This window comes from Astyanax mexicanus, chromosome 2 (assembly GCF_023375975.1).
Source record: "Astyanax mexicanus isolate ESR-SI-001 chromosome 2, AstMex3_surface, whole genome shotgun sequence".
NCBI lineage: Eukaryota > Metazoa > Chordata > Actinopteri > Characiformes > Acestrorhamphidae > Astyanax > Astyanax mexicanus.
The window spans coordinates 32813064-32838643 of NC_064409.1; the positions used below are offsets into that span (position 1 = coordinate 32813064).

Consider the following 25580-nt stretch of genomic DNA (forward strand, 5'->3'; position numbering starts at 1 on the left):
GATGCCTCAGGGCCCAGTCATGGCTTCTATTTTTGCATTGTAGTGCTTGACAAAGGTTTGTCAAAAATCAGTCAGAAGATACGGCTTGTAGGAAACAAAGGGCCCTATTTTAATGGTCTATAGCGAGCTGTCAATAGTGCACCAGTCAGCTTGATTTAGGGTGTGTCAGTGTGTCTTTGCTATCATAATGACAGGAAAAGTACACCTTGCACAGCTCAAAACGCACATAAGGCATGTACTAATTCTCTTAATTAATAATGGGTTTGTTTTGTGGTGTAACATGAAATAAATCAGCGTGCAAATTGGTATTTTAACTATGCAGCACTTCTGCATTTCACAACAAAGGAAACTGACCTGCATGTTTATGCTGGGAAGTTGTGTGAGCAGGTTATTTACGGAACCAGCAATGTTATTTTATTTTCATGTTCTGTTTTTTTTTTTTGTTGTTGATGAAAATTTGTGAAAATATGTGCACTGCTGTCATTGTTTGTGTGTGTGTGTTTAATGAGTGAGCGTGCATGCACGCCAAGTTCGCTGTTGACTGTTGTCAGGGTTCAAATCAGTCAGTAGCGCACCTACTGTGTTTTCTGTTGCCAAGATGGCAATACACCAGAAATGTTCTTGAACACACCTTACTTCTAGACCGCCTCACATTAAGGCATGACAATAAACTGTTTACAGGGTGTAAGATAGCAATGAGCACTGTGACATCTTTTGCGCAGTTTGAAATATAGGGGGCAAAGAGTGTCATATAAAGCCAGGCTGTCCTTTTGTATATAGCATCCCAAGTTTTAACATTATATAAAGCTGTGAATGTGTGTGTGGAAAGTGCAACAGATATTTTTTACTCACTTTCTCTCTGCACACACACACAGAGTACTGCTTGTTTCTGCTTCAGTGTTTATCTTTCCAGTTCCAGCACAGAAACTCTCTGTAATCCTTCCTGCACCCAATAGGCCTCATTCACAAGCCGTTAAAAGCCAAAGAGTCTGATATTCATCAATGGTTTCTAATGTGGGATTTGTTCGATTTACAAGGATATGAGGATCCATCATTATACGAGCAGCGCTGAGAACATTTCTGCTTTTAAAAGCACGTTATACACCTGTTTCAGACTTTCGTATAAACAAATTTAAGATATTTATTATGAAGATAATGATGAATGAGAGCCATTGAGTGATGAACACCAGGGATAGGCTACTTGTTTCCTATTCAGTGGTTTCAAACGACTGCATGTTTCCAGCCCGCCTTGTAATTTCCCTCCTTACTGTTTATGGTTCTATCTGAAGAGAGCAGCAAGGAAACCCAAGAGAATGTCATTGCTGGGTGACAGATCTGCTGATTTAGCATCGTGCAGTATCATGCAGGCTGTGCTATCACTGAAAACAAACAACCACACACTCTTACACAGCACAAATCCACAGTACACACTCCCAACAAATTCTGCACTCAGATCCAATTCTGGTAGACCACAGACTTTTATTAGAGGCCATGGTGTTTTGGGTCGAGTATGGACATCATAGATGCCTAAATACATTTAAAATCCATTTACATCCATTTACTTTTAACACAAATAACACAGAGAATCTGTTTTGTCATATCTATTACTTGTACCTAATTAAGTAACTTATTCACTAATTATTTAACACCATAAACTGAAGTTTAATATTTAATCATACGGACAATCGTTTGTCAAAGAAGGCAAATAAACAAGACATTTAAAGGCTCAAGGTTAACATCTTGTGTATGCAAAAAAACATAACAGAAAAAGCAATAATATAAATGGTCAAAGCAATAATGTACAGTAATATAATACAAGAAAGATTAAATAACAGTACATTTAAATACATATAAATACACACAGAGAATATCCAGTTAATTACTGCAACATGGAACTTATCCTAGATGATAAATAATGCTTTAACATTCATTTCCAGTTAAGCAGATACAGAAGCACGGACTAATCTTTTTATTTATTTATTTTTATAAATTATATTTAGCCAGATCATTCCCTGCCATGTGCTTCGTCCTGCAGCCTGTCGTATATAAAGCACACTACATTTCTCTTTTGAATGTTTGGCTTTGATTTTGTTAAAGCTCTGCCTCTGTAATTAAGCCAAAGCACTCTCACCCATGTGGATATTAAACTTAAAAGTAAAATGTATCCAAAAATAACAACAACAAAGATACTAACATAGTATAACATTTGCCACTGTGGATCCAGTTAAAGATAGTATTTCATTGTCTGATAAACAGAAATATATAAACAGCACAAGCACGATGATCAGAGCACAGGATATTGTCCTATCGTTTTGTCCAACCCTCGTTTTGCATTTCTTAAGGGCCCATATTTGGGAAAAGTGAATAATTCTAATATTTTAAACAACATTTTATTTAGTACACAAACATCTAGTGTACAAATTACATTATCTTTCCAGTCCAGTCTTCAAAAAAATGGAATTCAAATGTATTTATATTTATATATATATTGACCTATTTAACTTAAAGCATTTCAGCTCTGCCAATTCAACTAAAAGAGTTTTAGTCAAAATATTCATTTCAATTAGAAATGCATTGCAGTTTTGGAATCTAAACTCTTGCAAATATCATAAGTGGACTTCATGGAGAAAGAAAAAAAAAAACAAATTCAAAGGTTATGGGCCCTTTAAAACCTTCTTTTCATAACCTGTCACCTTTAAAATAGGCACCATGTCACAGTGCTGATATTCAGCAAGAATGGTTGAGCCTATTCCTCCCATTTCAATGGCCGCTGTTGTTGAAAGACAGGGTGTTCCTGCGCTGCTTTTTCTCCACGGGTTACACCCTGCCCACCCACCACAACGAGCATGCTTAGAAGGTGCGTTATAAAAGCAGCAGTGTTTGTGCCATAAAGTTCTAAACACTTGCTATAACACTGACACAACCTTTGACCCCTACAGGTGCCTCCTGTTAAGCAGAAGTAAACCCAGATGATGCTGGTAGTCTAAAACGGACCTGACGGAGGTTTGTGTTTGAGCATTTTCGGACTATGTGACCACTTCTGCCAGTTTCCTACTATCTAAAAGACGAAAGTCATAGACCAGATTAGAAAGGAGAAGCTTAGTTTATGTTCAGTTTAGTTTATGAGGAGATTTTACATTGTGTTGGGAGGCATAGTTTGGACATCTTGGGTCTTAAAACTTGTCTTGTCCTTTTGTCTTCCTCGCCTCTTTTTAATTTGATTTTATATACAATGTACTATAATTAGGTTCTAGAGATGAAGATGGTTTCATCACCTTGTTTCTCCACACATACTGCAGTTACCATGTGATGTAGTCCAAAATGTGGCTAAGCTCTACTTTACTAAGGATGTCTGAGGGCTAAATGCTGTGAACATATAAGAAACAAAAACCTGTATTAGTCTACGGAAATATTCTGTGCCATATATCCATATATTTACTGACAATCATATCCAGTATTGTGCTGGGGAGGACACCATGTCAGCAAGGTGCATGTTTCATTCCTCATGGACACTGAGTAAGTAAGTTTAGATCTGTAACCTCAGTTTTCCCTTCTCTCACTATGTAAACAGTACAATGCAGAACAATGTCAGTGATTGGATGGATGGTCTGTCCATCAATCAGTCCTGAATGCTTCAGACACTTCCCATTGGCCTTTCACATAAGTTCTCTTGATTGATCACTTGCGGGTCATTGAACAGAGGGGAGAACAGGCAGCCTATGCTCCCTAAAATGCTCCCTAAAGCACTCTCTCCTCCACTAACTCAGCTGGTTGCTGATGTTCAGGGCTTGCTGGTACACTTGAGTCACATCGTCCAGGTCCCCGAGCAGCGAGAAGCTTCCATTGTCTCCTGGAGATCCTGGGGGGCTGCGGTTTACTTTTGTGCCGTGAAGAGGGGCAGCCGTCTGGAGGCCCCTGAACCCGGCCATCTGCAGCAGGTCCTCGGCCGACAGGCAGCTCCTGATGTTGGGATTGGGTGAAGTGTGTGACCAGTCTATGCCAATAGAGAGCCCAATCTCCTCACCCACAATGCTGGAGGGTCTGCTCTGGCTCCGAGAAATTCCGGAGTCCTGTACGTGACCTTCCCCATGAACCGCAGAGCTAGAGAGGTTACTGTGAGCAGAGTACTTCCCGTTCCTCTTCAGTATGCCCTTCCTAGCAGCTCTCTTAGGTGGCGAGCCATTTGGAGGGAGCACTATGCTGTCCCCTAGCAGTTCGGAGGACTCGCTGCGCTCAGGAGATGAGTAATAGCCAGACTCGCGCTGCTGGTTGTTCTTTAGAATGCCTTTTTTAGGCAGGGAGGGCATTATTTTGGCTGGGGAGCCACCCAGAGTGTCCTCCCTCTCCGGACTGGAAGTAGCCTCCACATCCTGGTAGCAGATGGAGCGGCGCAGCTCCACTTCACACAGGCTCTGTGAGCGCTGATCTCCACTGCTGGCCCGTGTCTTTAGTATGCCTTTGGGCCTCTTAAGTCCTGGCTTCTCTTCCGTTACAGCTCTTGTGCCTCCATCATTCTCCTTCGAGGATCTCCGGAGGCGCCGGGCTGAAGCGAGTCCACTGCTGTTGGCAGCGGTATCAGCGAGAGCTGCCTTGCCGGGTTGGGTGTCGGTGCGGTTCTGCCAGTCAATAAAGCGAGCCAGCATGGGCGAGCTGTTCTCTCGCTGAGTTTGGCAGTCACACACACTGGTTTTCCAGCCCCAGTTCACCCACCAGTGGTTGGCTATGTCCTCCACGGTGGCGCGACGGTCTGGGTTTACCATCAGCATCCAGCGGATCAGGCCACGAGCATCTGACACACAGACACACGTACAAATGAGACAGAGCTGAGATTAACAATGTGTTTATATCTGGGGCCTCTGATCAATGAAAAAGTTGTTGCATTTTATATTTTTACAAGGAATACAATTCAACTTTATCCTCACACACCTGATGACTGCGGTGGTTCCCGGTACTCCCCGTTGCTGATTTGCCGTATGAGTCTTTTGTGATCCCCTCCATCAAAAGGCATTGTGCCATACACCAGAGTGTAGAGCAACACCCCAAGAGCCCAGCTGTCAACCTGCCCATACAGAAGAAAAAACACCATATCACATAATCTGTATGGTGATAAAAATGATAACTGTTTACTTTGGCATTTACTGCACGTGGGTCAGATAAATAAAAGACTGATAGTAGGTAAGATAAGACAAATTCAGTCCCAGACAAATTAATCCAAAGTCTCAACTGGATTTAAAGAAAAACTCCTCATGAAAGGTTTTTGCTCTTTTAGCTATTTTAGCGCACCATGCAGCTTGGCTTAAGGCATGTCAGTCTGTCTTTGCTATCGTAACGACTGGGAAAGTATGCTTTGCCCTCCTTAAAAACCCTTAAAGAGCATGTACTAACTAGTACATGCTCTTAAAAAATACATTATGTCCATCTTAATGGTTACTTGTCATTCCCCTTTAAGAGCCAGATGCGCTCTGACTTTGGCGGATTGATATTTATACGGTACAGTGCTTCTGTGCTTCTCAGCAGAGGCAACTGACTGCTCATTCACATTTACAGCATTTAGCTGACGCTCTTAACCAGAGCGACTCTAAAGGTTATTCTGATTAAAGGAAATGGGTCAATGTAGTGTTAGGAGTCTTGCCCACAGAACCACAGCCTCCCTCAGATAGATCACTGGCAGGCAGTGGAGTTATTCACTTCACCACACCAACCACGCTGTGAAAGTGTGTGAGCAGGTCATTTATTGGGACAGCAATGCTATTTTTTTGTATTCTGTTTATTGCTGATGTAAAAGTTGGGTTTGAGCACTGCTGCGTGCCCCTGTGTGTACGAAACGAGTGGGGGTTTACACGCATTGAGTGTGCATGGTGCACCTTCATTGCCAAGATAGCAATGCATGTCTGGTGGTTGACTGTTGTCAGGGTTCAAATCAGTCAGGTGCGCACCTGTGTTTTCTGTTGCCAAGATAGCAATATCCCACAAATTTAGCTGAACACACCTTACTTCCAGACCACCACCCCATCCGCATAGATATATTCATATGCTTTGTTGCTTTTTAAATGGTGTGGGTGCAAGGCGTGAAAATAGACTGTTTACCGGGTGTAAGATAGCAATGTGCATGGTGTAAGATAGGGCCCATGGTGCCACTTAGTACCTCCATGTTTCACATGATTAACCCCTTTTTCTTTTTAAAAACTCAAAAATATAGTACTGGTCATATTGAGCACCACTCAAACACCTTCATAATCTCCACTCTCACTATATTATGGCTTTTGCTTTCTTGATAGGGAGTGCCGTCTTCTGTCTATGCCCCGCGTGCCCCCCTGCTGATTACTCAGAGGCACAGTTCAGCAATCAGTCAGTGTTAAAGGGAACAATAGCTGATTAGAACACAGGAAGGTCCACTCCCATGACTGCTGACCTGTCTGACCCAGAGGAGATGAGAGGACCTCTGTGATTTTTGGCCCAGATCCACTGATCCCTGAGCGGGGGCGAGAGTAAGACCTAGCCTTTCCCATAGACCAGTGGGACTGTTATGTAAGGACTGCTGAGAGGCCAGAGGAATGTGATTAGGAAATGGTTTACATGCATGTTCTGCAGGGCTGCAGTGTGTCAAAAGTGTGAGAGATTGTGTTTATGTGTCTGAAATAATATACACTATATACACAAAAGTATTGAGTCTTTGTTTCCTCTGAAATGTAGGGTAATTAAATGTACCGCCCAGTGAAAGCTTTCTCCTATGTTTTAGTGCATTACTGTGATTTTCATTTGCATTTATCAACAAGACACACATACAAGAGTTAGTGAACTCAAGCTGTTGGATGATTAGCACCCAATCTCACTGCCAAAACCCCAACTCTGTCCAGGTCTTTCGAAAGAATTGGATGGAACACCATCATTCCCGTCACATTCTCATTCTGTTCCATGTCTTTCCTGGTCTATCTCTGTGTTTCTAGCTGTTCTCGTGCCTGTCTGTTTTTCTAGCCATGTGCTTTCTAGCATGTAATTTGTAGCCCCGCCCCCTCGTTACCTGTCCCTAGGTGTTTAATGTTTCCTGTTACTTCTTTGTGTGTGTATATATATATATATATATATATATAGTCCTAATGTGTACTCTGTTTCCTTGTTAAAATTTTGGGTTTATTGTTCTTTGTTTGTTTCCATGGTTTATTAATCAATTACTCACAACTGTGTCCACCTCCATGTCTCCCTTGCTGTTTAACCCTGACAATTCCAAAGAGCACAGCTCCACTGCTCCATGCTGAAGGCTTTATACCCCTCTAACCCACACCTGGCATTAGACATGTTGTAAATCGTTTCATACATTCTATTGCCAATAATTCTCTATAGGGACTTTAGACAAGCTGTGTTTGTGTGTGTCTATACATTTGCACATCTGTGTCAGTGATGAGTGTAACTTAGAGTATCTGATTGCATTTATTAGAAAGGTGTCTAAAAACAATGTATATTGAGCTAAGAGTTCCAAAGAAGTCTCAGTAGACACATTCCTCTGCTTGGAATAGCCTTTTCTTTTCTGCATTTTTTTTTATATCCTAAAAATACTTCCTGCTGGTAAACACTCCGATTGTCTAAAATGCAGGAAACCGATGCCTGACCGGGTCCTTAGACGAACCCTCCACCTCTCATTGCAGGGAAATGTACTGAGTATGAGTGCGAACACTTCCTCTGGGAACACTATCAAGGAACGAGCTCATTGTTGTTTTTTGTTGTTCTCTGATGTTGATGTACTGTACTGTAGGTCTGATTAGGATCTTCCTATCTGACTGGAAGTGCTGCGGGGCAGTTATGGTGCGTTATCTCTGCATTGTTTGTTTTGGTGTTCGTTTTTAGAGCTGGTCAGCTCATAGGTTGGTTTAAAAAAAAAGAAAAGCTAATTTATTTTTAATGAAAAGGTCTGCGGTGACGGAAGTTACGGAAGTTTCGGAAGTCGGCGGTATAAACACACATGGCTAGAGCAGTTTGGGTGGAGTAGGACTTACTTCTGGTCCTCGATATGGCCTCCCATTTACAATTTCAGGTGAAGCGTAGAGAGGGCTGCCGCAGAAGGTCTGCAGGAGCTTGTCTTTGTGGTAGAGGTTGGACAAGCCAAAATCTGCTATCTGGTACAAAGAAATAGGCTGTATATGAGAGAATGTTCTAAAAAAATGAATATAGAAAGAATGTATTGCTAAGAAACTTGTCTCTAGCTTACCTTTATATTACAGTTGTCATCTAGTAACACATTTTCCAGTTTTAGGTCCCTGTGCACCACTCCATTCTGGAAAAAAAAAACAACAACATTAGCATCATAAACTGCACTTTTTTTTTTTTTATTTTTTTTTTTATAAAGTGCTGTCAAACAACTGTCCAACCATGACTTAAACCATGTCTGGACATATAATACTCATGCTGGTTTATTTATTGTTCAGATTGTCTTTTCCAAACACACACACACACACACACACGCATATTGACGCATGTCCCCATTGACCGACAGAGCATCCTCTTTAAAAACTTTACATGTGTCTCAGTGTGTTTAGTGTGGGAAAGTGAAGAAGACAGCTTATTGGCCTTTCAGCAACATTTTCTATGATTCCAATCAATTCACCAGGGTGACAGCATGTGTCCATGCGGGCATGTTCACACGTAGACATTCACTCCCACATTTCCCACACATACACGCAAGCTAGACTGCGCTCAAGTTCTACCTCGCACTTCCCCCACTCTGCATATAAAAGCTGCTCTGCCTTGACCTCCCATCCATCGCACTGGCGACCTCTCGGCCTGGTCAGATGCGCCGTGGTCAGTGGGGCCACGGCTGGAATCCCCCAGCTGAGTTGATGACATCATTCATCCAGCTGTGCTGACGGGAAGAGCTCCACTGTCCAGAAGCTGCCTGGACCTGCTGATGTCCAGAAAGCTAAGCTTTCAGCAGACGTGGCACTTTTTTCACTCGGTTGTAAATGTACGACTGTTGACCCTAAGCTTTTAGCCACATAAATGTGTCAGTAAAACTGGTAAGATTAACTTCTGCTGTTGACAGGATTCCAATAACGTGTTCCACAGGATTATAATAAGATCACAAACACATGTTAACAACTAATGCACAGGATTTGTTTACAGTATAAGCTGGATGAGCTTATGGAAAAGAATAAGAGAGCACTTCAGTTTCTGAATTAGTTTCCCTATTTTTGCTATTTATAGGTATATGTTTGAGTAAAATGAATGTTGTTTTATTCTATAAACTACAGACAACATTTCTCCCAAATTCCAAATAAAAGTATTTCAGTAATTCCATTTAAAGCATTTATTTGCATGAAATGAAAAATGGCTGAAATAACAATAAAAAAAGATGCCGAGCTTTTAGACCTCAAATAATGCAAAGAAAACAAGTTCATATTCATAAAATTTTAAGAGTTCAGAAATCAATATTTGGTGGAATAACCCTGGTTTTTAATTACAGTTTTCATGCAGCTTGGCATGTTCTCCTCCACCAGTCTTACACACTGCTTTTGGATAACTTTATGCCACTCCTGGTGCAAAAAATTCAAGCAGTTCACCTTGGTTTGATGGCTTGTGATCATCCATCTTCTTCTTGACTATATTCCAGAGGTTTACAAATTTGTAAAGTTAAGGAAATGTATCATTTCTAAGTGCGCTCTTATGTTTTCCATACTCTGCAGGTATACTCTAGGCCTTAACAATGACACTAAAACGGACGGGGGGGGGGGGCATTTCTATTGGTGCATTTGTCATGCAATTTTCATAAAACAGTCAGCACAGAGCCAATCAGTTTGCTGGTAATGCTGAAAGAGGAGGAGGGGCATATAGCCAAGAAAATCAAAACAAAATTGCTGACATATTGGCTGTAGATAAATACACAAGTACATACAACAGTAATGGTAAAACAATAATAAATAAATATGTTTTTTGGGCTGGATGATTTTCAGTTTGGGATGGCCTGCAGAAATCTTCGTGAAAGGTTTTGGGACGGTCGTGAAAAAAGTTAGTCTGGAGCTGACCTTACACTCACCTTGTGACAGTGGTGCACGGCTGAGACGATCTGTCTGAAGAAGTGCCTCGTCTCCCTCTCGCTGAGCTTCCGCCGCTCGCTGATGTAGTCGTACAGCTCCCCTTTGCTGGCGTACTCCATCACAATCACAATCTTGTCCTTGTTCTCGAACACTGCACGGGCAGAGGCAGAGAAAACACACACACTGTGATTACTCTGCTTACATATTTTACGCTCGATTATCGCGGTAATCCATTCCCAGAAGTCAAGCTAGGTGGAATACCAGACATGAGGAGTCAGCTTAGGCAGTTTGTCTAAATGTGCCAGCTCCCGCCTTCATTACCATTTGTAACTGATCTAATTTGTCTCCTCTCCCGCCTCACTGTAATTGATTCAGTGCTGGGTTTTAAACAGAGTACTTCTGCTTCCTGCCGGGGCTCAGGGCCATGATGCTGATGTGCCAGCGTTTGGGGTGGCGGATATCCAGACGGTCTGGCTTCAGTCATGCTCACACTGATTAAGAGCTGCCGTGGGCACTGCGAGCTGCCAGAGTTAACAGGTGTGAGATGCAGAGTGGATGTGTGTGTGTGTGTTTGAGACAGAAAGAGACTAGCAAAAGTGGCTGCAGAGTGATGAACTCTTATGTAAGGTGGTCCGGGGACAGAGTTAATTGTACAGTATAGAGCTGCACCACCACATCTGTCACGTCTGCTCGTGTCACGACACACACGCAGCATTTTCCTTTCACCTTTTGGTCCCTAAACAATTACCTAAGTGTTAAGTGATATCTAATTTATAGGGGTGTGAAAGTACATGTACAGTTCTGTGCAGGGTTATATCTAGTGCACACAGCTGCACAGTTGCTGCAGGTATGTGCAAAAAATGATTTTGCAGAACTAAGACTGGACTATATGGAAAATTTGCATTGTAAATCCGATTTTATTTTACTGAACGCGAGCGGCTGGTGGAGCAATGGAGACTTCAGAAGAGGAAACTCCGACCTCATTAGCTCATTCACTCATAGTAAAAACACAAAGAAACGAAGGAGTAAAGGAGTTTCTGACTGAGCGCGCTCCATCCTGACTGAACATAACCTGGAGTCAAATTCATCCACTCTGAAAGGAGACCGCATCACACCCGCCCAGTTTAAAATGATTTCTCCGCATGCTTGATGCAATTACCCATTCACACCAGAGAGGGCCCTGAATCCCAAAACTTACCGACGTCAGCTTTAAACATAATTTTTGAATAATTTTAAATGAGCTGTTAGAAATCTTAGTTAGCCTTAGACAAGGATGCTTACAAAAAATGATCTACTAAATCTGATCTACTAAACAGAGAAAAAAACACAAAATCAATATGTAAGCATGCAAATGTAACAAAAAAATAGGAAGACACATCAAAACATAAACAGATGTTCCTGCAGGTAGCAACACTTCTCCATTTAGTAGTTTCCTCTTGCATAGACAATATAAGATTAGCTCCATGCTGACTCTCTTTTGTTTACTGCTTGTGGGAGGCTGGCTGCCATGGCAGCACTCATTGGAGCACACAGACAACAAGGATTCCTGCTGATGAGGCTGGCTTACTTAAGCCTAGCACTAGTGGTCAATGTGCAAACAAGCAATGACAATGATAAAGATCAAATGTTGAGGTCTGATTAGCGCTGCCAGCTATAACTTATGTGATAAATGTGGAAATGCTGTTAGTATTTCTTTACACAATTAATCATGTTTGGCCCCAACATCCTCCTGTAAATCTATATTTTTACAGTGCCGGATGTTAATCTATACAGATTTCTCTCCTGAAAACTGTTTATTGGTTGAGTAAATAACTTTCATTTATTTACAGTAAGCTTAGATTCCTAAATTTCCACTAAGGCTAGCTGACAGCGCTACACTAAGGAACCCTGAGTTTTCCGGTAAGCCAGTGATATTAGTTAGCGGTTCATTCTACATAGCTTGTTTTAACACATTGAACGCGCAGACTACAGTCTGATATACTCACCTCTGAATGGTGAAAGAGCTAGCCCTTAGCGGCTAATGCTAATACTGCTCCAGCAATGCTAGCTTGGGTTAGCAGCAGGCTACAGGTTGATAATACTCACCTCTGAATGTCAAAAGAGCTAGCGCTTAGTGTGGATAACTGAAATTCATGTATAACTAGTATTAATTGGGTTTAGAGGTCCAACTGTAGGGCACACACTGTATGTCTCTCACCCCACACATTCACATTTTCATTTAATCCAGTTAATAGAGGTTTTCAGATGATCATCTGTCTAGTCTTTGCTATAATAAGTCTTTTAAGTAGGGTTCTTCAGTTTCAGTCCTGGAGGCCCAATGTCCAGCACAGTTCAGTGACTTGCATGCTCTAATACACCTACTAAACCTGGCAGTTAACAGATGATTGTGTGTGTGTTTAATTAGGTACATTTTGAGACACCATGTCTGCAGGTCCATGGATCCACCTGTCAGTCCAGGCTTGCATCTCACTCTACTTACTTAGAAACAACTCTGAATCATAGTCTAAGGATAGTCTAATCTTAGAATATAGGATTGAAAATGAAGGTTTTGATTTCTAAAATGTAAAGCCTGTTGCCTGTTTTGTATAACTTACATTAAGACATACTATTCATGAACAACGATTATACTGTAAGAAGAGGGTTATTAACTGTTTGTTTTTTTTGTCTGGTTTACATCTGTATAACTAATTTGGTACTCTAGAACGCTTTTTGCTTAGAGTTGTCTAAATACTGTATGAATTGTTCAAAAAGAAACTATTATTCCAGTTCTATAAGTTACATGACAGTGAGGAACAGTGAAGAGTGCAGTTTGAGCGATTAAGAATGACAGCGTTTCTGCTCCTGGGCCCATGGTAGCTCCACAGGCTCCTCCACCACGCAGTGATTGCCCCACTCAAGCTAATCTGCTTTAGGCACGGGTGAGCGGACGTGCTCTGTTTCGGCACCGTCTCAGTGTCTCAGACTGACGCCAGATCAGTATAATGGCCCCTGGCTGTGGGCACGGTGGGACTCCACAGCCACTGCGTCTCCCTGTCCTTCAGCAGAGAGCCGGTGGGAGGCTTCAGCTTGGCCTTGCTTGGCAGATCCCACAGAGAGGTCCGCTATTCAAAAGGCAGCATCTTTAGGCATTCCGTTTCACTGTGGCCGCTTCAAAACCGACCTAAATTAGGTGAAGGCAATATTTGTCACAGAAGATAAACTGGCCTCTTATGTTTTGAGTGGTTCGCTCTTGCAAGGTCAAGACTGGGTCACATTCAATGTGTGTCTGATTTATGATTCACTGCACCCTTTGAAACATGCTGACGGCTACAGGGTCTTAATGGGCCCCCATTTCTATATGTGCCTCTGTGTTCATTGCCGCAGGAATTTTACTCTATCAGTTTAGACGTTGCAGAATAAATGTCTGTGCCAGTGGCTCCGCAGGCTTTTCCAAGAACCAACTGGGCCGGAGAAGCACTAAATGTTTTTTTTAACTGCTTTTTGTGTGGCATTATGAACTAGTGAGAAATGATTGTTGAAGGGCTATTTTTAGTACTGTGTTTTTAAGACTGATATATGTAAATAATTTCTTGCCTTGTAATAATTTCTTGATGTAATGTTTTGCATTACATTGCACTAATGAGTGGGTGGGGCTAAACTGCAGAGAGCTGTAAAAGCATCTGTTCTTACGATGTCACAAAAAAAAAAGAATTTTAAATGAGCTGTAGCTGCCAATTCATAAATAGACAGTGTAGACTACTATGAAATGTCCATTCTGAGTTCATCAAACACTTTTTTTTTAAAACAGCAAAAAAATATATATATATATCAGCTGTTCATGACAACTTTTAAGTAGTTCAGCTGTGAAGTCTGATGCAGTTTGAACAGTTGAACAGTTTGTCTTCAAAAGAATAAGACCTAGAAAGAAGTCTCTCTTGTATATGAATAATACATACAATGTGCCACAAATGGCTGTTAACTAGGGTCGGCTGGTATAACGATAATAACAATATATCACAGTATTTACAAACTTATGATGTTCTCTCCAAATGAGTAGAGTAATTCAGCTGTAGTTGTGACTTTAGTGAATTTAATGAAAAACCTAGTTTAAAAAAGTGAAAGCAAGCACACCTGGATGAATCAGTCTTTATTTGAGAATGTATAGAATTTGAGGCTTTATTTATTATTTATTATTATGTGTCATTTGGGCCTCAGTAAGCTGTAACACATTATTTGCTGAGGTGTTTAGCCTGTTATTTAGCTTTAGCTAAGCACTGATGGCTGGCTAAAACGTTAGCTAAATGAATGGGCTACAGAACCAACACCTAAAAAAAATTAGCTTTGTAATTTTAACTTTCTATCCACCCAACACCAGTCACTAGATCCTTCACTAGTCATTCACTTAGTGTTTTTAAGTGGGAATTCAGTCAGTTAGACCTAAACAAATTCTGTGGAGAACATAATGCTATCATGAGACTAACTAAGCTAATGCTAACTAGCTTCTGTCTTCTGATTCAGAGCAGTTTAACCTCTGTTTTATTAAAAATAAGGGTAAAACATAAATTGAATGATTGAATTTAAAGTGTGTACATTGTTCACCTAGTCTGTGATTTATGAGCAACCAGAATTTTGCATTTAATAGTTTTCCTTTAATTAAAGACAGCAACAGAGAATAAGATGGTATGTACTGCCCTCCACCTCCAGCAATACCGTGTAGCAAGTAATATTTTAACAATTTGACAAAAAGCACTTGTACAGAGCACAGAGGTCACACTAACCTTCATATATCGAGATAATGTGCGGGTGCCGAAGGGATGACATGATCTCGATCTCTCTGCGTATGTGAACCATGTCTTGTTCCTCTTTGATCTTCTCTTTACGTATGGACTTAATTGCCACCTAAAAGGGAAAAAAATGGAAAGGAATGTGATTACTGTGACACCCTTAGCTTTTTTATGTTGCAAGTTTACACAGCAGTATTATGCAGGTAATGCAGGTCAGCTTTCATCATTCTTGTTATTTTCAGGTAGATGTCCCACATATTTGTGACCTTATCATCATGACAAATCATTATCAGTTAAAATAAAACATATTTCTCTCATCTGTATGAATGCGGACTGTTTTCTTCTGCTTACAACAAACCAGTATATATTGATTTAAGCATGTTTAAAAAAAAGGCAGCTGACTGATCAGCTTGACAGATGTGAAGTATGGACTGATATTGATAACACCATATATGGTTAAGGAGCATGCAGCACATGGGTCACAGATCGACAAGAGAAGCTTCCTCCGACAACAGTGGTCCAGCAGAGGCAGGAAGAGTGAGGTAAGGGCTTCCTGTCTCTAAACACCCCATGAGTTGACTCACTGACATTTGAATTGTCTTGTTTGGAATTCACTAGTCAACACTTTGCAAAAGAGTCCAGAGCAGACAAAACTTGGGTTCTGTGGTCGCCACGTCACATTTCAGAGCTGCTGATATGCTAAAGTTATTGTCTTTCTTCAATGACTCAGAACATCTGAATGTGTGCTTCATATTCATTTCTAAATTTAGAAACCTCTTTATAGGATGCAGAGCTAAAGTTTTGAAGTTGTAGCGAGTGCCCATAACCTTGAGTAAAAGTAGGTTCCTGAAAGGACGAGTGAGCGGGCGCCTCGGGAGACTGTGCGCCACAAAAGTTATTATTAGACATTCCATTTCCACAGTCCCTGAACTGAGGCTAACACAGATTCATATACAGCCAGCGCTCAGTGCATCAGCCTCAGGCTCCTGCGGCCACTTGCAAAAAACATAATAAATACTTGAATCTAAGCTAAGAGTACTTAGTTTAAGTACTTAAGTGCATTGCATTCAACTACTTAACAACCCTGTTCAGATAAAAGTTATATTTAATTGTTTTACAGCACTGGGTTTTGTGCAACTGTGAGCTTTAATGACGAAACTTAAATTTAAGGCCTTAAACTGAAATAATCATTCATAGTTTTCATCTCTCTTCTTTTCTTCTTACCAAGTATCTAAAAATCTAAAATGACTTTATGTACCTCAATTAAGGTGTGGAAATGAAGGTTATATTCACTTAACTTCATTTAGACTATACAAAACAACTAGATACATGCTATTCTTGCTTCTATAACTCTTATTATATAAGAATAACTTTGGTTTCTTTTGTTTTCTTTGTAATAAGCAATAATCCTTAGGCAAGCATAAAAGTATCTAAAACTAGAATTGTTCCCAATATCTTTCTGAAATGACTTAACATACCTCATTTAAAGTGTGGAAATAAAGGGTCAATTAAATTCATTTACCTTCATAAACTTTATAGACTTGCAACTAATTTGACTTTAAAATAACTCAGCTAACTTGTACTATTTTCATATAATTACTGAGTAATAATTATTCCAAATCTAAAGTATTGGAACTGAAGAGCCAACAATGCTTTGCACCAATGGGAACCCAAAGAGGGAATTAGTTGAGCTGCAAGAGTGAAAACCGGGAATTATATCTGCAGGAAGTGCACTGCATGTTCCTGTACTGACTCATTAAATAGACCAAGGGAAGTGCGACTTCCTCTCCAGTCAGCATCATTCATAACACTCTACCACTCCAGCCTTTTAGGGGCAAACTTAGCACAGCTGACCAGTGCCCACAAAAATGTCATTCTTTGGAAAAAGAACTGGGCCTTGGCCAGTGTATTCTTAATCTTCAGCATGCCTCGGAATTTGTGTAATGGGTTATATCACTTTTTAGGCTTATCGAAAGATAATGTACCACACATTTTTACAGTGCAGACGATGAGATAAGGTGGCCCTAAGCACCCTGGAGACAAAACACTTCTGCAGAGTCAGTTACTATTTTAGGCCCGGTTTGATAATGCCAGCATTCAATTGTTTGGGCATCCTTGGACAAAATTTCTCTTACTGTAAATATCTAAGAATATGTAAAGTAAAGACCACAATGATCTCTAAAGGGCATACAGTTAAAGATGACACCTTTTTTCCATCATTTACAACAACAACAAAAAATAGAAGTGCATGGTTAGAACTTGGTAACATTTGATGAGTATTCCAGCTTGTAAATGTTTTTTGTAGCTGCCAGCTAAATGTTTTTTTTTTTCACTTCTTGTTTAGGGGACTTTTGTCCATTCTTTTTGCACGAGGATTCTAGTTACTTGAGGTTCTTTTTATTGGGCCATTCTGCAAGCACAGCTCCAAATTTTACATTTAGGTCAAGCGACTGTGAGGGCCATGGTAAAAACTTCTTTAAAATTGCATTTACTGAGGCCGACCAGTGCAGCTTTTTATAGTATTTTAAAGAGCATTATAGATTATTATTGCTGAGGAAGCCATCCTTCATGTTATATTGCTTGTACAGATCTTTCTCAATGTTGCTTAAGTTCTTCACTTATCAAAGAACCAGGTCTGTTGATTATTCTAGACACTATTTCCTCCTCCCAAATCTGAAACCTATATTAAAGATAAAATTAGCATTATAGTTTAGTACAGTCACTTTATACATGGCTGCAACAAATCTGTTTTTTTTTTTTTTTGCGTAATACTGAAAACTGTGGTTCCTTTGAAGGGTAATATAAATGGTTAGAAAGCACAGCAACAGCATAGTGTGACAGAATAGCTGTCCCTTTTAGATCTGACCCTAATTGCAGTGAAAGTATAAACTCATTAAAGTCATATTGAGGAAAGCAGACCCAGACACGCCCGTGCGGGGCTGTTAGCCTGGGCCAGCCAGGGCTACGGATCATTTAGCAGGCGTCTGATGCAAAGGCCAGCTGGCTTTAGACTGGTCCCGGTTCTAAGCCCCGTCTAAAGGAAGGTACTATCACTCTTGCACGAATAGACTAGTGTATGAGCAAGACAGACAACAGGTGTGCTGTTTTTTATCTGAGTGGCAGTTGAGAAGAAAGGCAATACGCAGATGCAGTGGGCCGTGCAGGAGGAGTGGATTAAGCCCGGAGCAACCACGTCACACAAAATTACACACAATACATCTACAGTGAGGATGTACAGAAAAGAATGGCCTCTTTCTCTTTCACTCTCTCGCTCTCTCTCTCTCTCCCTGTAATGCACATATACACAAGCACCTGTACACTCTGCCTGGATGCTGAGGAAGATCAGATGTTACACTATGTTCCAACTAAGAGTAGGCTATTACACTGACATGCTAAAAGTCATGGGACAGGAACTAGTATCATGTCCCATGACTTTTGCTTATGCGTGTGTAATCTGTTGGATTGCATGTAGGTGTAATTTCTGCCTGTAGTGGCTTGTGGTCTGTTTGTTTCTATTTTCCTCCTATTTTCTCCCCAATTTACACAATTATTATGACTACCCCTATCACTAGTGATGCCACAACACCAGAAGAGTAAAGACTAGCACATGCTTCCTCTGATACATGTGAAGTCAGCTATCGCTTCTTTTCAAACTGCTGCTGATGTAGCATTGGCTCCGATACATCATCTCACAGATGCTTTGTACTGGGGACTTCACCCTTTGGAGTGATGTGGGGAAAGAGCGCCATCTACCCACCCAGAGAGAGCAAGGCTAATTGTGCTCTCTCAGGGCTCCAGTAGCTGATGGCGAGCTACATGAACAGGATTCGAACCAGCTATCTCCTGATCATAGAGACAGCGCTTGGAGCCCCCCCCCCGTTCTGTTTACGCCGCTAGCCACAATCATTTCCACCCACTGTGCTGTCCTCTGTCTGAGGTAATGCCTTTTATGACATATTTCAGTTACAACCTTGACACTGAATTTGATTGAGGAACGTTAAATTCCTGCACAGCTTCACAAATGAAATGCCCATATGGCACCAACCCTCAGTATAAGTGGATAACTAGAATATTGATTATTATAGTAATAGAATATTGTAGTAGGTAATATACTAGACTACACATGATTTTTAATGGAGATTTTCCACTGGAAGGAAAGTAGCCCTATAGCTTGTGACTAAGCTTAATCCCTCTCTAAAAAACTTCCCCATTTCCTATGCTGTATTGCTCACTCCTTGTTTCTCAATGTATGTATCAGTCAGACTGCTCCAGAGACGAATGCACATGTATACACAGACTGTCCATGATAGGGAGTTAATAATAACTGCAGTTATTCCGTGGCCCTGAGTGAGTATGTTTTACCTTATCAGCTGTGAATCAGCTGTTTGTAAATGCCACTTAGACTGGAAGAGCACACTATGAGTCTGAGAATGCACGGTCTATAACCTCAGTCAGGTGAGTCTGCTTTGTTTATGCGTGCGCTCATACATGCGGGAGCGTGCATGTTTTTTGTATTACATCTTGAGTCATTCCAGCCTTATTTACACCAAAGATCTGCTTAGCGAGAGCGGGTCACAAGAACTTGCTCCACTGTCATGCACTTCTCTCTCCCCTCAGGTTCTTGACACCCAAACGCAAGCCAGACAGAAGACTCCTTGGGGCATGAAGCAACTGCTGTCCCCCCACCCACCCAGCTTTTCAAACAAGTGGAAACTTTTTTTTTCCCTTTCACCCTGCCAGCCCTGAGTCTGGACTAGGATAACAACAGAAACATGTGGATCTGAAACCTCTGAAATGTGAATATGGTCTACAAAATACAGGAGTCTCTTGGAGACTACACTTATCTGTGTAGTTACCCAGTCGAAACCTTGGCATTAAACAACATCACCCTAACAAGCATGGATGAGCACTAGTTTGCAAGTTAACTAGTAAGTTAACTGTAAAGTGGCACCCAAAATGAAGGTCTCAGTGCAACTCAGAGCAAGTCCTGGTATTAAGAAAGAGATAAAAACACTTGCACTCAAATCGACCCAACTCTGTGCTTCCCAAGATCCAGCTTTTTCTTAGGATTAGTGTAGTGACCTACTTTCACGCTAGCAAAACTGGGTTATCCCAGTTTTTGACCTATCCCTGCTAATGTCATTTCGCAGGGGGCCAGTGCGACCTGAATCTTAATGCCGCTTGAAGTAAAAGCAGTATGCAGTCAACCTATTAGGATAGCTCAGGACTGACTACAATACACACGTGTAATTGACATGAACATTTTTAGCATGCTACACATAACAACCTTTAACCTCTCCTGTAAAACACATTAGTTGTCTGACCCTTGATCTAGAGGGACGGAAGAGCTCTTGCCCTGTGTAACTGCAGCCATTAAAGTAACAAACTGTGGTACCCTCAAGGGGATGTGTTTAGTACCTTTTGGGAAGTATGGGAGCATAACTGTACCATTTTTTTTTTTCAGATGTTTTTTACCTCCATATGTTCGGTCTTGACTCCTTAGCAAAGAAGAGTGAATGTACTGGATGTTAAGGTAGGCCTGCATAGTTGTAGCTGTTTGTACACGTACAGTATATATAAATGTTTTTTTCTAATACAAATAGTTATTCTCACTAATGCTGCCTTTTAGATTTTTTGCATTCTTTTTTATTTACTCAACCAGTAAGCTAATTAATCATTAGTTCCGGAGTTTCAGTAGGTGTGCTAGTAAAGCAAAGTAATAACACTTGGAATTTTCTCACTTTTTATGAGAATATAAAAGCGATAACATATGTTCTTAGAAGTATTCATGAGTGCTGCTATCTACACTTGCATTTGAGGAGATTTAAAGTTAAATCCAGTGGTCCTCCAGTCCATTCATCTTCCCACCATAAGAATGCTACTATGTAGTCACCTTAGTATACTTTTACATAACACTAAATCACTGATCTTCAATCCTACAACATGTGACACTTATCAATGTACACTGTAAGCAGGGCTGTGATTTGGCAAGAACTTCACTTTGAGACATGTTCCATGATGAACGATACAGTGTTCTGTGATATACTGCAATATATAACAATTGCATACATTACATTTTAAGAAAACGTAAACTCTATTAAATTTATTGAATCTGTTTACTTTTTATCCAATTATAACAGTGGGATCTAATGACAAAGGACAACACCTCTGTCCAGTGGGCGGGGTTTTTAACATAACACAAAATGTACCACTGTCTAACACCAATCTTTACAGATAATCTGATAATTAAAAATCAGTACTGTGTTTTTTAATCAATACAGCATTGTAAAACAAATCATTACAATATTGATACATTAGTATTCTTCTTCTTCTCACACCTCTTTAAATGGCAATAGTCTGATGATTCAATGTTTAGCATGTTACATTACATTACATTACATTACATTACATTACATTACATTACATTACATTTGGCAGACGCTTTTGTCCAAAGCGACTTACAATAGTCAAGTACAATGTAAAATAAGTTTAAAGGAAAAACATCTTTGGATAGGGATAAAAGGAGGACAAAGGGGAATAATAGGATAGAGGAGTGAAGGAGGGGAAGAAGGAAATGAGGTTAGAAGTAGTTAGTGTGTTAGAGGTGTTAAGAGAGTAAGTGCTCTTTGAAGAGCTCTGTCTTCAGGAGTTTCTTAAAGATAGCGAGAGATTCTCCTGATCTGGTAGTGGAGGGTAGTTTGTTCCACCATTGGGGAACTCTGTATGAGAACAGTCTGGATTGCTTTGTGTGAATGTTTGGCAAAGCTAAACAACGTTCACTGGAGGAGTGCAGCAGCCGGGAGGTAGCGTAAGCCTTCAGGAGCGAGTGCAGGTAGGAAGGAGCCTGTTCTGACATCACCTTGTAGGCGATTGTAAGAGTTTTGAATTTGATGCGAGCATCAACTGGTAGCCAATGGAGCTCAATGAGCAGCGGGGTGACATGTGCCCGTTTTGGCTGGTTGAAGACCAGACGTGCTGCTGCGTTCTGGATCATCTGGAGTGGTTTTACTACACAGGCCAGGAGGCCAGTTAGCAGGGCATTGCAGTAGTCGAGGCGTGAGATGACGACCGCTTGCACCAGGAGTTGGGTGGCCTGTTGCGTCAGGAACGGTCTAATTTTTCGGATGTTATAGAGCGCAAAGCGGCAGGACCGAGCAACTGAGGCCACATGGTGCGTGAAGGAGAGTTGGTCATCAACCATAACACCCAGGTTCCTAGCAACCTTTGTCGGTGAGAGAGAGAGAGAGAGTCGATACTTATAGAGAATTTGTGTTGAAAAGATGGTTTTGCTGGTATAACCAGAAGTTCAGTCTTTGAGAGATTTAATTGAAGGTGATGCTCCCTCATCCATGAGGATATGTCAGAGAGACACTGCGAAATCTGTGCAGAGATTGAGTGATCTTCAGGTGAGAACGACAGGTATAGCTGGGTGTCATCAGCAAAGCAATGGTAGGAAAATCCGTGTGAGCGGATAACCTGACCAAGAGAGGTGGTGTATATGGAGAAGAGAAGGGGTTCCAGTACCGAACCTTGGGGAACCCCAGTGGATAAGGAGCGGGCTGAGGACAGCTGTCCTTGCCACGACACCTTGAACGAGCGCCCAGTGATGTATGATCTGAACCATGACAGCACATTATCTGCGATCCCCATGTTTGAGAGTATAGTTAGGAGGAAGTCATGGTTGACTGTGTCAAATGCGGCCGAGAGGTCCAGCAGAATGAGCACTGAGGACTGACCTGCAGCTCTGGCAGTTTTCAACGCTTCAGTCACAGACAACAGAGCCGTCTCGGTAGAATGTCCTTTTTTGAACCCAGATTGGTTCTGGTCCAGAAGGTCATTCTGGGAGAGGAAGCCAGAGACCTGATTTAAAACTGCTCTTTCTAGTGTTTTAGAGAGAAAGGGTAGCAGTGAGACCGGTCTGTAGTCAACCTGGGCGGGGTTGAGAGAAGGCTTTTTAAGCAGTGGTGTCACATGTGCTTGTTTGAAAGCAGTGGGGAATACACCCCATGTTACAGGTGTTATGATACAATGTACTGCAATATACTGCTATCTAGGACTTCACGATATTGGGAAAACGGGCATTGCAGTATTTTTTGTGTGCAATATATATTGCGCTATTCAAAAATACAGGAATTTTCACAAGATTGTAACAAAAGTCAATAATAATGTCATGACACTGATACTAATAATGTACTCCATATATATTCAGGATTGAAGTAAAGTAAATGATATTGGGCTGATATAATCTCTGTCTAGTAGATATTTAACGAAAAATGAGAACAATGTGTATTTTTCTTTTGTTCCAAACAGGAAATAATTTGTACCCTGATGTGATATTTCACCTTACATTGATTGATACAGTACTGCACAGCAGAATATCACGATACTTTGAAATACTTATATTTTATTACACTCCTAAGTGTAGCTAAGGTGTTTTTTTTTTTGCTGTTAAACAACCCTAATTCCACAATTCCACCTGACAATAAGCTGAACGCTTTTTCCCTACTTTACATTCATTAGTTTACATACTGCACACTATATTAATTTCATTACTTTATTATATTACACTATATTAGTTTCATTACTTTCATTAGTTTACATACTGCACACTTTCTCCTTAAAAAGCACCTGAAAATCAGGTGGCTAAGGTGGAAAACAGTTTTCTTTGCTGTCAAACCTTGATAATGTTAAAGCTACACAGTTAAAATGATAATACCCATGAGAGATATACTGAGGTTCTTCAGTTGTTCTAAAGCCTCCCACGCAGCACCTGAATGGGGTTCCTCCAGAGTTTTAAACTAAAAAACTCCAATTTGTTCCTCAAAGAACGTAATTAATGATGTTATCAGTGTAGCAGGGCTCTAAACTGTAAACTATTAGTTCATATATAGATACAAACTGAAAGGACAGTAGAGCTTCAGTAACAGCGCTGTTCTGTCGAATTGTGCTACCTTGTCAAACCGTGCTACCCTAGTAGTATTTCATATTTAAAAAGGTAAAACCACAAAAAAGCATCTTATTAAAAACCTTGTTGAAAAATATATGTAGGATATGTAGATAGGCTTAATCACTGTATTAGGTAAAGTTAAAAAGTTAAGGTAATATAACTTATATGTGATTATAAACCGTATTTTTTAATAGTTTTATAGTTTATTATCATTTTTTAAATTACCATTGCTATATCTGTTACATTGTTAACGTTCACATGTTGTTTAATGATCCACCGATTAAAACTTAAGGAGTAATCATGAAAACATTACACGCACAAAAAATGTCGGCGCATGCGCAGTGCCGTAAAGAAGCACGTATCGATAGTTAGCATAACTTGACAAAACACCCTGGTGTTGGTGGACTCACCACTCGGCCGGTGTGTTTCTCCACCGCTTTCTTCACTTTCCCGTAGGTGCCTCTGCCCAGCGTCTCCAGCAGCTCGTAGCGGTGTTTCAGGTTGTGTTTGTGGTGGTGTTTCTTCACACTGGAGCTTCTCCTCACCGCGAGAGACGGCGGCACTTCTCCCGGGGGGAAGTCCACGGGCAGCGGCGTGTCTGCCGCGGCGGGCTGCTGCTCTCCACAGCCCGGCTCCATCCCTCCTCCACTGACCCGCCTCAGCTAACGGACTGACTGCCCCACCGCCCTGAGATCAGCGCAGACCCGGGGCGCTCATGGGGGTGAAGAGAGGGAGAAGGAGGTGTGAGTGTGCGGTTATCTGGAGAGATATTCACTCTTCAGCACAGTTTAAACTCTCTGACTGAAGTGTGGAGAAGCGCTGTCCGCTCCGGAGTCTGAATATCTCCTCCTCAGTCCAGCCCCGCTCTGCTCCTCCTGAACACAGTCAGTCTCAGAGCTGCTCCAGACTCTCTGTGGGTTAACCGGAGGCTGTGGAGGGTCTCCTCTGTGCTGGTGAAGAGTTGAAGTGAAGCGGTGAATCCTGCTCCAGTAGAGAGCGGACTCGCACTGCTCTGTGTGTTTCGGGAGGTGAGGCAGGCAGTGGCAGCTGCTCACATGTGGAGAGAAACAGTGGCAGGCTGAGCAGATTATCACTGCCGACCGGCCTCCAGCCCCCTCCACTCCCCTCCCACCCTCACCACTCCACCACTCTCCAATGTGAATGCGAGGAATGCAGGCTGAAGGCGGGCTTCACTGCCTGCCCCCACTTCTACCACACTCCACACAGTGTCTGTGTGTGTGTGTGTGAATTGCTAAAGTTAAGCTCAGGTTTAGGTGTAGCATCCATGATGTAAAAAAGATCAATAAATGATGTCAGTTTAAACTTAACTCTTAATGGTCTTATTTCAATTTTTTTAATGTCTAGTTGTGGTCTCTAGTATGAATGGATGCCATGTGAGCCATTTGTTCTGAAAAAAAAAAGTGGTCGGTGTTTCTTTATAAGCCTCTATTATTTCACTAATTACTGGTCTCTGAAGAAAGACAGGATGTTGGCCCTTGCTCATGAATATTCATACATATTGCCTTTGATTGGTGAAAAGCACTGCAACTAAGAACGCGACCTTCTTCGCCCAGGTTATCAATGCCACGGGGCAAGCGGCGTAGCTTGCCCAGGTGTCTGAACGACTCTTCGGGAGTAGTTAGGGAGGGACACTGGGTGATGTATGGGTTTAGGGATGGGGCAGGAGGGTGAGATGATTGGCTGAGCTGCAGCATCAGCAGTGTGTCTCTGATAGCAGTGAGACACAGATGGTGTGGCGTCAGCAGGGGGGTGGTATTATTGATTGACTGTTCTGCATATTGTGACGTGTCTTCTTACTTGGACACATCATCCACACCTATAGCA

The 25580-nt window shown here is 41.3% G+C and overlaps 1 protein-coding gene across 1 annotated transcript; it reads right to left on the reverse strand.

The window, feature by feature from the left end:
* Positions 1-1459: 1459 nt before the first annotated feature.
* Positions 1460-24792, reverse strand: nuak1a (NUAK family, SNF1-like kinase, 1a). The gene is made up of 7 exons (XM_007229722.4): positions 24146-24792; positions 14783-14903; positions 10025-10176; positions 8204-8269; positions 7992-8111; positions 4927-5059; positions 1460-4789 (listed from the first exon to the last, which is right to left on the reverse strand). Exons 1-7 carry the CDS (start codon positions 24371-24373, stop codon positions 3759-3761), a joined length of 1851 nt encoding a protein of 616 aa, XP_007229784.3. The 5' UTR covers positions 24374-24792; the 3' UTR covers positions 1460-3758.
* Positions 24793-25580: the final 788 nt, after the last annotated feature.